Raw genomic sequence first — 13887 nt, 5'->3', positions numbered from 1 at the left:
GCACTCCTCCGACTTAAGAAAAGGTTCCTGTACTACTTCAAGTTGACTTCTATCCGCCTTGTGCCCATAGACTTTAATGGAAGTCGCCTCCAAGTCGGATTCTCATCTATATTGATGTGATTTGGATCCAACATTACAAAAAGATTACCCAGGCCTTCCCTGAAAGTTGCTGCAGAGTTGCTCCAACATAGTACTCAAGTTGCCCAGCAAAGTCGCACTGTAAGTTGCGCGACTTTCAGATCGCAGTAGTGTGAACTGAGACTAACTCAAAATCTAACGTTAATTATAACCTATTGCAGTGGCGTCCCGAGGCAGGTACTAGGGGTGTACGGCCCGCACTGGGTGATACCGGTTGCACTGGGTGACACCGGACCCATTCCACGAAAAGGTAAGTTGTAAGCAAGCCGACGATCCCCGCAGGATGGATGGGATCTGCGGATTGGGGAGCATAATGGATCGGACTTTGATCCATTATGCTCAATCCGCAGATCGGAACCATCCTGTGGGGATCGTCGGCATGCAACCTATACGGGGTGACACTGGACCCGCTCCACGAAAAAGGTAAGTTGTAAAGAAAGCCGACGATCCCCGCAAAATGGATCGGATCTGCTGATTGAGCCTAATGGATCGGGCTACGATCCATTAGGCTCAATCCACAGATCCGATCCATTCTGCGGGGATCGTTGCAGGGGGTGACACCAACCCTAGGGACGCCTCTGACCTATTGTGTATCAACAAAGCCTTGTGATCATTATGTCCGCACTGATGTGATCATGGGACTTCTCCAGCATGCTTTACAACCTGGATGCAGTGGCGGGACAAGTGTTTTTGCTGTTTTTATTGCAGGCAGGGTTCATATACACTGAAATAAGGACTTTTTGGGCTGTGGGGGGCACTGGAGTCATGGGGCACACTGATGACACAGGATGCCCTAATGGTCTGAGGTGCACTAGAGTCATGGGGTCCATTGGTGACACAGGATGCTCTGGTTCTGTGGGGTGCACTGGAGTCATGGTGTCCATTGGTGACACAGGATGCTCTGGTTCTGTGGGGTGCACTGGAGTCATGGGGTCCATTGGTGACACAGGATGCTCTGGTTCTGTGGGGTGCACTGGAGTCATGGGGTCCATTGGTGACACAGGATGCTCTGGTTCTGTGGGGTGCACTGGAGTCATGGAGTCCATTGGTGACACAGGATGCTCTGGTTCTGTGGGGTGCACTGGAGTCATGGAGTCCATTGGTGACACAGGATGCTCTGGTTCTGTGGGGTGCACTGGAGTCATGGGGTTTATTGGTGACACAGGATGCTCTGGTTCTGTGGGGTGCACTGGAGTTATGAGGCGCACTGGAGTCACAGGATGATCTAATGCTGTGGGGTGCACTGGAGTCATGGAGTCCATTGGTGACACAGGATGCTCTGGTTCTGTGGGGTGCACTGGAGTCATGGGGTTTATTGGTGACACAGGATGCTCTGGTTCTGTGGGGTGCACTGGAGTTATGAGGCGCACTGGAGTCACAGGATGATCTAATGCTGTGGGGTGCACTGGAGTCATGGGTCCACTGGTGGCACAGGATGCTCCAATGCTTCAGGGTGTACTGGAGTCTTGGGGTCCACTGGTGGCACAGGATGTGGTGGGATACACTGGAGTCACAGGACGCACTGGGGTGGAGCAGGGAGCTCAGCTGAAGTGCAAGGATGCATTGCTCAAACACTGTGCCATACCTCACTTTGCAATAAAACGGGGGCCAATCAGGAGAACTATTTCCTGATTGGCTGCAGTGCGGGGTTCCAGGTGAAACCAAGAAATGTCAGGAGCCATGCACTGGAGGGGAGACCCAACACTGTATCCTGGGAGAGGTACGTGTGATGTGTCCCATCGGAGAGATTTTCCTTCACTTCCTGTTCCAGAGACACAGCAGGAAGTGACAGGAAATCCCTCCAAAATGGAAGACTATCCCCTATTAGACAGTTTCCCTATTAGAAGAACCCCAACATTTTAGATTTCTCATCTCTGTCTTGGTGGCAACAGGACAAATATAGAGGGTGAATCTCCCTAACAGGGACACAGACAGCAATGGAATCCTAACAAGGGTTCTAATCTTCCCACACTTCACCCAAAACAACAAAAAGTTTGTGCATTCTGTATATTATTACATATATATATAATATTAACTCATCATATGAATCTCCATTTATAGACTTTAGGAAAGGAAAGCTGAAGCTGACCCCTAGCCATCCCGGTTTCCCTTTTTGTGGTCATATTGTTTCACTTTTTGATTACATTTGGGAATTGTCATCAAAGAAGCAGAAATGTGACCCGAGTCGTCATCTTCTCATCTGTGAGATGAATTTACTCTGACGCACCATTTAGCAGAACGCCCAGCGGGTGGCTCCTCTAATTAAGCGTCTTGTTCCTCGCTGCACCTATGACACAAAAGCGGCAAATGTCTCGTGGCTGAGAGGAGCGAGTGAGATGTTTATTAAGAAGATAAAACGATGATGAGAAGTGGCTGAGAATTGGTCGTGACGGGGTGCTGCCCCTCTCCAACCGCTGACTCAGACCCATGGCCAGAACATTTCCCTCCAACGTCATCGTATGTGACGAGTGTCACCTCTTCTATGACTCCTCATAATCTGTCCTCCTGGGACTTTAATGACCCCAGCATTTCCATCACACAGTCAAAGTAAAAAATCTAATATAATGTAACGGGGGGACAATAGGATACAAAATGAGTACAATCTGCCTGTACAGTGACTGTGTGGAATGTGAAGAACATGTTTGAATCAACCTCTACTGTGGTGCTCAGCTTCTTGTTTGGTGCTTAGGCTCCCCTGTGGTGCTTGGCTTCTTCTACAGTGGTTGGACCCTTTGCTGTTTGGCCTCCTTCCTGGTGTTCAGCCTCCTTTCTGGTGTTTGGCCTCCTCAGTGGTGTTCAGCCTTTTCTATAGTCCTCAAGCTCTTCTGTGCTGCTCAACCTCTTCTGTAGCGCACAGACTCTTCTGTGCTGCTTGGTCACTTCAGTGGTGCTTAGCCTCTTTTATAATGCTTGGCCTCTTCTGTGATACTTGGCCTCTTCTGTGATGCTCAGCATCTTCTGTGATGCTCAGGCTCTTCTGTGGTATCGCCATTTTCTGGATTACTTGTCCTTGCACATGTGGTGCTCAACCTCTCCTGTGGTGCTCAGGCTTTTCTGTAGCTCTTGGCCTCTTCTTCGGCACTGAGCTTCTCCAGTGGTACTTAGCACTTTTCTCTGATGTCCAGCCTTTTCTATTGTATGTGGCCTCTTCTATGGTGCTTGGCCTCTTCTGTGCTACTCAGTGTTTTCTGTATTGCTCAGCATGTTCTGTGATGCTCAGCATCCCCTGCAGTGGTCAGCACCTTCTTTGTTGCCTCCTCCGTATTGCTTGTTCTCTTCTGTGATGTTGGCCTCTTCTGTGATGCTCATCCTTTTCTGTTGTTCTTTTCTGTATTGCTTGGCCTCCTCTTTGGTGGTCAACCTTCTCTGTAATGTTTGGACTCCACTGTATTGCTTGTCCTCCTCTGTTGTGCTTTTTTGTACTGGTTAGTATTTTCTGTGCTGCTTGGTCTCTTCTGAGGTGGTCACACTGGTTGGCCTCCTCTGCAATCTTTGAACTCCGCTTTATTGCTTGTCTTCTTCTGTGGTGCTTGGCCTCCTCTGCAATGACCTTCTGTACTGCTTAGTCTTTTCTGTACCACTGGGCCTCTGTGATGCTCATCCTTTTCTGTGGTGCTCTTCTGTACTGGTTAGTCTTTTCTGTGCTGCCTGGTCTCCTGTAGTGTGGTTGGCCTCCTCTGCAATGATCTTCTGTACTGCTTAGTCTTTTCTGTACCACTGGGCCTCCTTTGTGGTGCTTGGCCTCCTCTGTGATGCTCATCCTTTTCTGTGGTGCTCTTCTGTACTGGTTAGTCTTTTCTGTGCTGGCTGGTCTCCTGTGATGTGGTTGGCCTCCTCTGTAATGTTTGGACTCCACCGTATTGCTTGTCCTCTTCTGTGTTGCCCTTCTATACTGCTTAGTCTTTTCTGTGCTGCTTGGCCTCCTTTGAGGTGCTTGACCTCCTTTATGATCCTCAGCCTTTTCTGTAGCCCTCGCCATCCTCCCAGGTGCTGGCTGTATTCTGCAGAGTCTAATCTTTCCTGTGATGCTCATTTTGTATTCTGTAGCATTCTCTTTTTCTCTGTAACTCTATCCTTGCACTGCTTTGTCTGCCTGGACTTATGTCTATAGACATGTCAGTCCCCCTGATGGCTTTGTTTGCTGGAATAGTCAATGGACCATGTTGGATTATCCTGGCCCACCTTTTCCATTTTCCTGAATCCTGCACAGAGGTGTCGACATCAGAGAAATGCAAATTTGTTGTGATCAACAAGAACACAAATATAATTGTATGATGTCTGATTGTCATTCTAAATATGGCATGTTTTGCTGAATGAGCCCCTTTGTGACCAATCTTCTATAAAACCTACAGCTCAGTGAGATCAGATCCTCCATCATACAACACCGCAGACTGTCGCTATGATGTAGAAGTGGTGGATAATCCTGAGATTTACTCACAGTGCAGATAAGGGGATATTAGGAAACTCATGTGGGAGGTCTAAGGATAGATGACCCTGAATATCATCCTCTATCATGGATACAACCCTCCTCCTCAGCCACATTCATTCCTCCTCCTTGGTCATGTTCATACCTCCTCCTTGGGCCATATTGATCCCTCCTTTTCGGCCGTATTCATGACTCCTCCTCGGCCACATTCACTCGTTCTCCTCAACCACATTCATCCCTCCTCCTCAGCCACATTTATTCCTCCTCCTCAGCCATATTGATCCCTCTGCCTTGACCACATTCATCCATTTTCCTCGGCCACATTCATTATTCCTCCTTAGCCATACTCATTCCTCCCCCTTGCCACATTCCTCCCTCCTCACTGTCCATATTCCTCCCTCCTCCTCAGCCATATTGATCCTTCCTCTTCGGCCCCATTCATCCCTTCTCCTTGGCCATATTCATCATAACTCCTTGGCCACATTCATCCTCTTCCTCGGCCACATTCATCCCTCCTTCTCGACCATATTGTTCCCTCCTCCTTTGATACAATCACTCCCTGTCCTGAGCCATATTCATCCTTTTCTTCTTTAGCCATACTCATGCCTTCTCCTCGGCAGTGGTCAGCACCTTCCTTGTTGCCCCGTCCGTATTGCTTGTTCTCTTCTGTGATGCTCATCCTTTTCTGGTAATCTTTTCTGTATTGCTTGGCCTCCTCTGTAGTAGTCAACCTTCTATGTAATGTTTGGACTCCACTGTATTGCTTGTCCATTCATCCCTCCTCCTTGGCCATATTCATCGCACCTACTTGGCCATCTTCATCCTCTTCCTCAGCCACATTTATCCCTCATTCTCGACCATATTGATCCCTCCTCCTTTGATACATTCACTCCCTCTCCTCAGCCATATTCATCCCTTTCTTCCTTGGCCATACTCATGCCATCTCCTATGCTATATTCCTCACTGTTCCTTGGCTACATTCATCCCTTCTCCTCGGCCACAATCATCCCTTCTCCTATGCTATATTCATCATTCTTCCTTGGCTACAGTCATTCCCTCTCCTCAGCAATATTCATCATTTTCTTCTTTGGCCATACGCATCTCCTCGGCTATACTTATCTGTCACGTACCTGATGGGAGACTGAATTGATGAGGTCGGCCTCACTTGTGTCACTAGCCCTGACCCAGCTGAGGTTGGAACTGAGGGAGTCTAGGGACCAGGGAGACAAGAGCACCAGTGGTTGTTGCTTGCTGCTCTTGCAGATGATGACCTTAGTAGGCAGAGTATCCTCTGATTTGGGCACCGTAGAAATAGACCAGGCAGGTTCTGTGGATTGCCAGATGAGCAGCAGAGCAAGGTAGGTAGCCAGGACACAGGACTGGAGCAGAGTCAAGGATAGCCGGGGTCATAAACAGTCGGGCAGCGTGGTACAGAATCAGAAGGAAAAGCCAAAGTCAGGAGCAGAGCCAAAGTCAGGGACCAGGAGCAGGAGAGCAATCGGAGTCGGGTCAGGAACAAGCCGGGTCAGCAACAAAGGAATCGAACAGGAGCAAGCAGGACACGGGGGGACCAGTCAGCACTGAGCCTGAGCAGAGGCACTCCTTAAATGGGCCGTCTGGCGCCAATCTTCGCCGTGCGCGTGCACGTGCGTGTGCGCGATCGCTCATTCCTGCCCGCATGTGCACAACCGGCAATTCTTCTACAGGAATTCCTATGCGCATGCGCGTTACCGATCGCGATTCTTCTGGCTGGAAATCCCTTACATTATCCGTCCTCCTCGGCCACACTCATCCCTTCTCCTCAGCTACATTCATCCCTTCTCCTATGCCATATTCCTCACTCTTCCTTGGCTACATTCATCCCTTTTCCTCGGCTACACTCATCCCTTCTCCTCGCCTACATTCATCCCTTCTCCTATGCCATATTCCTCACTCTTCCTTGGCTACATTCATCCCTTTTCCTCGGCTACACTCATCCCTTCTCCTCGGCTACATTCATCCCTTTTCCTCGGCTATATTCATCCCTTCTCCTCGCCTACATTCATCCCTTCTCCTATGCCATATTCCTCACTCTTCCTTGGCTACATTCATCCCTTTTCCTCGGCTATATTCATCCCTTCTCCTCGCCTACATTCATCCCTTCTCCTATGCCATATTCCTCACTCTTCCTTGGCTACATTCATCCCTTTTCCTCGACTACATTCATCCTTCTCCTCAACAAAGCTCATCCCTCAGCTCTCTGTGAGTCTCACCCAGGCTGTGAAATAGTCAATTCTGATTAGGATCTGAAAGGTCAGGAGAGTCCCCAAAGTATCCGGGAACATTGAAGAATTTTCAGATATGATAAACTAAGACATAGAAGTTTCGGAATAACAATAGGACAGAATGAAAACGTTAAAGAGGTGCTATGATGATTTTTCCATAGGCTAGTCAATGTGTAAGTCATGGTAATGTTGTGTGATATTAGGGCCGCACCTGCCAGCAACATTGTATCAGACTGCAAAAACACACAGGAGGGTGCAAACCTAGTGCATTACCACCATAGATATTTATTGGATCCCAAAAACAATTGCATACTCACAAGTATTGTAAGGAAAAGATGTATCAAATAACAGCTCTAGCCATATGGTGATGTCATCTGACTACATACAACAGTTGGGGGGCTGACACGTTTCGGGGGACGCACCCCCTTCCTCAGAGCTGACAACTCTGCATCTTTTCTGTGGCTATCAGAAGCTGGTTACGATGTTTGTCTCTGTGGCTACATCTTGGCTATGTGGTCATCACGCAGTGGGAAGGGCTTCTAAGGCAATTCTGTATTTCTAAATGCTGCTAAAAATCCATTGATGGTGAGCTGAGCTACAAATCACTGGAATCGCTGCAACTCCAACCTTTCATCAATTCAATTCTTCATAGCAACAAACACCCAAATCAGTGCAGAGACATACAAACCACTCTCCTGACATTAACCACTTGCCCTCCTGAGGATTTACCCCCCCTTCCTGAGCAGGCCATTTTTTGTGTTACTGCGCTGTGCTTCTTTAGCTGACAATTGCGCGGTCATGCAACATTGCACCCGAATGAAATTTACGTCTTTTTTTCCTCCCACAAATTGAGCTTTCTTTTGGTGGTATTTGATCGCCTGTGCATTTTTTTTTTCTGCACTATAAAAAAAAAGACCGACAATTTTGAGAAAAAAAAACAATATTTTTAGCTTTTTGCTATTAAACATGTCCAGCAAAAAATTAAATAAATCAAATTTCATCACAAATGTAGGCCAAAATGTATTCTGTGACATGTCTTTGCTAAAAAAAAAAAGAAATGTGTGTAAATGTTGGGCAGCACAGTGGCTAAATGGTTAGCACTTCCACCTGGCAGTATTAGGGTTGTTGGTTCGAATCCCAACGATGGCACCACCTGCCTGGAGTTTGCATGTTCTCCCTGTGACTGCGTGGGTTTCCTCCCACACTCTAAAGACATGTTGAGAGATGAATTGGCTCCTGTCTAAATTGGCCCTAGTATGTGTATGTATGAATGTGAGTTAGGGACCTTAGATTGTACACCCCTTGAGGGTTAGGGACTGATGTGAATGTACAATATATATGTAAAGTGCTGCGTAAATTGACGGTGCTATATAAGTACCTGAAAAAAATTTACGTGAAAGTTATAGCATTTACAAATGGCAGAATTTTTCTTATTTTTATTTTTACTAGTAATGGCGGCGGGACTGTGGCGAGCATTCTGACACTGGTGGAAACTGACTTGGTGTCACTGACATCCCCAGTGAAACCAATACAGTGATCAGTGTTAAAAAAAAAAAACACTGACAGTGTACTAATGACACTGGGCAGAAAGGGGTTAACATGAGGGGCGATCAAAGGGTTAACTGTGTGCTGAGTGTGTTTTACTATGGGGCCGTGTGTTTGTGCTTCACTGTAAGCACACTACTTTGTATGGCCGTGCTGTAGACAGCCATGCAAAGCAGTGTGCATGATCTGAAAGGGAGGAGAACTGTTTTGTTTACAAACAGTTCTCCTCCCTGCCGGAGATCCTGGGCAATCAAAGGGTTAACTGTGTGCTGGGTGTGTTTTACTATGGGGCCGTGTGTTTGTGCTTCACTGTAAGCACACTGCTTTGTATGGCCGTGCTGTAGACAGCCATGCAAAGCAGTGTGCATGATCTGAAAGGGAGGAGAACTGTTTTGTTTACAAACAGTTCTCCTCCCTGCCGGAGATCCTGGGCAATCAAAGGGTTAACTGTGTGCTGGGTGTGTTTTACTATGGGGCCATGTGTTTGTGCTTCACTGTAAGCACACTGCTTTGTATGGCCGTGCTGTGCACAGCCATGCAGAGCAGTGTGCATGAGCTGACACGGAGGAGAACTGTTTTGTTTGCAAACAGTTCTCCTCCCTGCTGGAGATCCTCGGCAATCAAAGGGTTACCTGTGTGCTGGGTGTGTTTTACTATGGGGCTGTGTGTTTGTGCTTCACTGTAAGCACACTGCTTTGTACGGCCGTGCTGTGCACAGCCATGCAAAGCAGTGTGCATGAGCTGACAGGGAGGAGAACTGTTTTGTTTGCAAACAGTTCTCCTCCCTGCCGGAGATCCTCGACAATCACCGGGCGCCGCCGAGTAATCACCGGCCAGGACCCGTGATTGACAGCCGCAACCGTGAATGGCCTATTTGTGACTATTTATAAGAGGGCCATTTATAACTGGGCCATTTACAAGGCCTCTTACATCAAGGCCAATTATAAAAGGTCCATTTACATCGAGGCCATTTACAATAGGACCTCATCAGAAGTTATTTGAAGTCCCTGAACTTATTAACCTTTATAATGTCTCTGTATTCCTAATAAAGGCTTGTCCTTTTTTAATGTTTTCATTTCTATGACCACTTAGGTACAGACGGGAGATTTCAATCTGACCATCATTTTGGGATAATGAGGGTGGCATATAAGTAAAGGATTGTACACACAGCACACAATTGATGATATTTAATCTTCACATTTAAAGGAGCAGCATGGTTCAGCCAATGACAGAGCTCCTCCAGATTGTTACATTGTATTTCTTCCTTTTAATTTCTCTTTGTGGAATTTCCTCTAATGGCCTGCAACCATCGCCGTTGTTACACTCTTTTCATGAGCCTTCGCCTTTTCTGCCTCTAAGCTCCTTTTTCATCCTTCCCTCTTCGATTGCGACTCATTGAAACCCCTCGCCATTCGCCCCCCGCCATGTCTATGAAAGAGCCGTGAATTCAGAAATGTTTTGTAAAGGTTTTCATCCTTTTAGGGATGTTGTCAGTTCAGCCTCCCCGCTGTACAAAATTGGCACTTTGGAGCAGAGAGGGGGCGTATAGATCTCGACCCCCAGGTATGGAGGAGGCGGTAAGGGGGGAAAAGTGCCGCACTTTACCGTTCTGCAAGGGGGGGACCTTAGATGGAGTTATTGCACTGCAGCCCAGAGCAGCGTAGCCTGGTTGATTGTAAGCCTTGTTGCCAATTGCTCTGGGTCACGGGAGGTTAATGCGTCCCTATCCAAGAGGACCAAAATACTGAAATTGTGGGATTTTCCCATACAACACAGCAAACACAAAATGAAGCCCTCATTGCTGAAACTTTGTTTTCTAACTGCTGTAAAATAACGGTTGCAGTGTATAACTTACAGAGCAGCTCCTGGGATTGTAACTAGTGTTACTCTGCCCTTAGGATGAAAAGAGGACCTGTCATAGTAGTAGTACAAACATTCAGAATAATTACACCCAGCATACAGGACAAGAGAAGTGCTACTGGGCACAGTCCATGCATACAGAATAATGACAGATACCGAGAATTACACCCGGCATACAGGACAAGAGAAGTGCTACTGTGCAGAGTCCACACATACAGAATAATGACAGATACCGAGAATTACACCCGGCATACAGGGCCAGAGAAGTGATACTGTGCAGAGTCCATACATACAGAAAAATGACAGATACCGAGAATTAAACCCGGCATACAGGCAGGGATGTATTTACCACAAGGCAAATAAGGCACTTGCCTAGGGTGGCATTTTTCAGGGGGGCAGCACCTCCCCCCAGAAGAAGGGATGAAATAAGGGACACACGTGCCATGGGAACCAGGTGGGATCTGAGAGAGGCTGCGGCTGCTTGATGGTGTATGTAGAGCCTGACTCTCGTTCCCGGGGATGTCTGGAGCTGTGAAGATGAGTGTCTCTCTCTATTGCCGGGGGGGGGGATTGGGGTAGTGGAAGACTCTCCCAGGTGGGGGGCAGGGGTGTTGTTGGTCAATGTCAGGCTGTCCCTGCTGGAGGGGGTGGGGGGTGTTGGTTGGTGTCCGTGGGGGCAAACGATTTTTGTGTTGCCTAGGGCAGCACAAAGTCTAAATACAACACTGCTTACAGGACCAGAAAAGTGCTACTGGGCAGAGTCCATACATATAGAATGACAGATACCAAGAATGACACCGGGCATACAGGACCAGAGATGTGGTACTGGGCAGAGTCCATACATACAGAATAATGACTTAGACTGAGAATTACACCCGGCATACAGGACCAGAGAAGTGGTACTGTGCAGAGTCCATACATACAGAATAATGGCAGATACCGAGAATTATACCCGGCATACAGGACCAGAGAAGTGGTACTGTGCAGAGTCCATACATACAGAATAATGACAGGTACCGAGAATTATACCCGGCATACAGGACCAGAAAAGTGGTACTGGGCAGAGGCCATACATACAGAATAATGACTGAGACTGAGAATTACACCCGGCATACAGAACCAGAGAAGTGGTATTGTGCAGAGTCCATACATACAGAATAATGGCAGATACTGAGAATGACACCCGGCATACAGGACCAGAGAAGTGGTACTGTGCAGAGTCCATCCATACAGAATAATGGCAGATACTGAGAATTACACCCGGCATACAGGACCAGAGAAGTGGTACTGGGCAGAGTCCATGCATACAGAATACAAATTATACCCAGGTTGCAGATGACAGTGGCTGGTGATGATCATTGATTTATTATAATGACATTATTCTGGTCTGGCAGGATTTGGATTATGAGCGGGTTCGGGAATATCACCTTGTGGTCGTGGTGAAGAACACGGTGGAGCTGCTCGGGGTGGAGTACGGTCCCAGCTCTACAGCCTCCATCATAATCTCTCTTAGTAATGTCAATGAGGCCCCAGTCTTCACAGAGGAGAAATATGAAGTCCAAGTATTGGAGAACACTCCGCCGGGGGTGCTCATCTTGACTGTGTCGGCCTCTGATGCCGATATCTATCACCAGGCCAGCCTCAGGTAAGTGGGCGGCAGTCCTGGCTACAGTGTGCGAGGGAGGGGCCCACTAGGCTGATGTCTATGGACGCCTTTATAAAGGGGCTCATAATGGTTCTTCTCCAGATGTGTCACCTGATACAGCTTAAAGGGTCACTCCACCCAAAAGGGTTGATGGCTTACCTTCTCCAACTCTGATTGGTCCAGGCAGAGAGGAAGCCATATTTACCGCAGTTCAGTGTTATCAGACAGGATAGATAATTAGGCAGCTTTAAAGGCAAAACCCTTTAAAAGTACCTGTGATTCAAAGCAGTGCTGTTCAGCCAGTCTTAGGATTTACTACGCTATGCTGCATAGCCAGACAGGTGACACCACTCTACATTGGTTGCAGCTCCCCGGTTCCCTGTGTCAGGTTCTCACATCTGGCCACCATTACTGATGAGGTCCTCGATGTGTTCTGCTCCTCCTGTGCACTGCCTAAAGACTTCCCCTACTAGTACCCAGTGCCTGAAACATGTTAGATCAGCAGTACTGTGCAGTTCAATATTACATATCACTGTCGTATCTTTAAACCTGCTTGTTGGGTGCCGGTGTGTGCAGATGATAATGGGGAGATAATATAAAGACAGATGTCAGGAAGTTATATGTGTTGTGAATACATATGATAAATTGTAACAAATATGTAACTTCAGGTGTCTTTATATCCGCCCAGAAATACTCTCCGAGGATCCGATCATCTCACCATCTACAGGAGAAGAATTCTAAATTATGAATAGAAAGTGTTCAATTACCATCGACCCGTACTATATAAAGATCCCCTCCCCCACCCGAGCCAGAAATATTTACAATTCTGGATCAATAGTTCTGTGTTTGTAAAACTGAGACTGATGTGACTGGCTCGGTGTTCTCTGTACGCCACCACAGAATATGTCAGAGCTACAGTCAGGTCCATAAATATTGGGACATCAACACAATTCTAAAATGTTTGGCTCTATACACCACCACAATGGATTTGAAATGAAATGAACAAGATGTGCTTTAACTGCAGACTGTCAGCTTTCATTTGAGGGTATTTACATCCAAATCAGGTGAACGGTGTAGGAATTACAACAGTTTGCATATGTGCCTCCCACTTGTTAAGGGACCAAAAGTAATGGGACAATTGGCTTCTCAGCTGTTCCATGGCCAAGTGTGTGTTATTCCTTCATTATCCCAATTACAATGAGCAGATAAAAGGTCCAGAGTTCATTTCAAGTGTGCTATTTGCATTTGGAATCTGTTGCTGTCAACTCTCAAGGTGAGATCCAAAGAGCTGTCACTATCAGTGAAGCCATCATTAGGCTGAAAAAACAAAACAAACCCATCAGAGAGATAGCAAAAACATTAGGCGTGTCCAAAACAACTGTTTGGAACATTCTTAAAAAGAAGGAACGCACCGGTGAGCTCAGCAACACCAAAAGACCCGGAAGACCACGGAAAACAACTGTGGTGGATGAGCGAAGAATTCTTTCCCTGGTGAAGAAAACACCCTTCACAACAGTTGGCCAGATCAAGAACACTCTCCAGGAGGTAGGTGTATGTGTGTCAAAGTCACCAATCAAGAGAAGACTTCACCAGAGTGAATACAGAGGGTTCACCACAAGATGGAAACCATTGGTGAGCCTCAAAAACAGGAAGGCCAGATTAGAGTTTGCCAAACGACATGTAAAAAAGCCTTCACAGTTCTGGAACAACATCCTATGGACAGATGAGACCGACATCAACTTGTACCAGAGTGATGGGAAGAGAAGAGTATGGAGAAGGAAAGGAACTGCTCATGATCCTAAGCATACCACCTCATCAGTGAAGCATGGTGGTGGTAGTGTCATGGCGTGGGCATGTATGGCTGCCAATGGAACTGGTTCTCTTGTATTTATTGATGATGTGACTGCTGACAAAAGCAGCCGGATGAATTCTGAAGTGTTTCGGGAATATTATCTGCTCATATTCAGCCAAATGCTTCACAACTCATTGGATGCCGCTTCGCAGTGCAG

The 13887-nt window shown here is 47.0% G+C and overlaps 1 protein-coding gene across 1 annotated transcript in view; it reads left to right on the top strand.

Moving 5' to 3' along the window:
- Positions 1-13887, top strand: part of CDH16 (cadherin 16) — a 93242-nt gene that overhangs the window by 42253 nt on the left and 37102 nt on the right. The window contains exon 12 of the mRNA XM_089663773.1: positions 11628-11878. Coding sequence (XP_089519899.1) covers positions 11628-11878 — 251 coding nt within the window. The remainder of the gene's footprint in view (positions 1-11627; positions 11879-13887) is intronic.

Source organism: Staurois parvus, unplaced genomic scaffold (assembly GCF_062004578.1).
Source record: "Staurois parvus isolate SC_StPar_1 unplaced genomic scaffold, SC_StPar_1.0 ptg001766l, whole genome shotgun sequence".
In the NCBI taxonomy this organism is placed as follows: Eukaryota; Metazoa; Chordata; class Amphibia; order Anura; family Ranidae; genus Staurois; species Staurois parvus.
The sequence above is the reverse complement of the archived record's forward strand: the minus strand, read 5'-3'. Positions and strand labels throughout refer to the sequence as shown.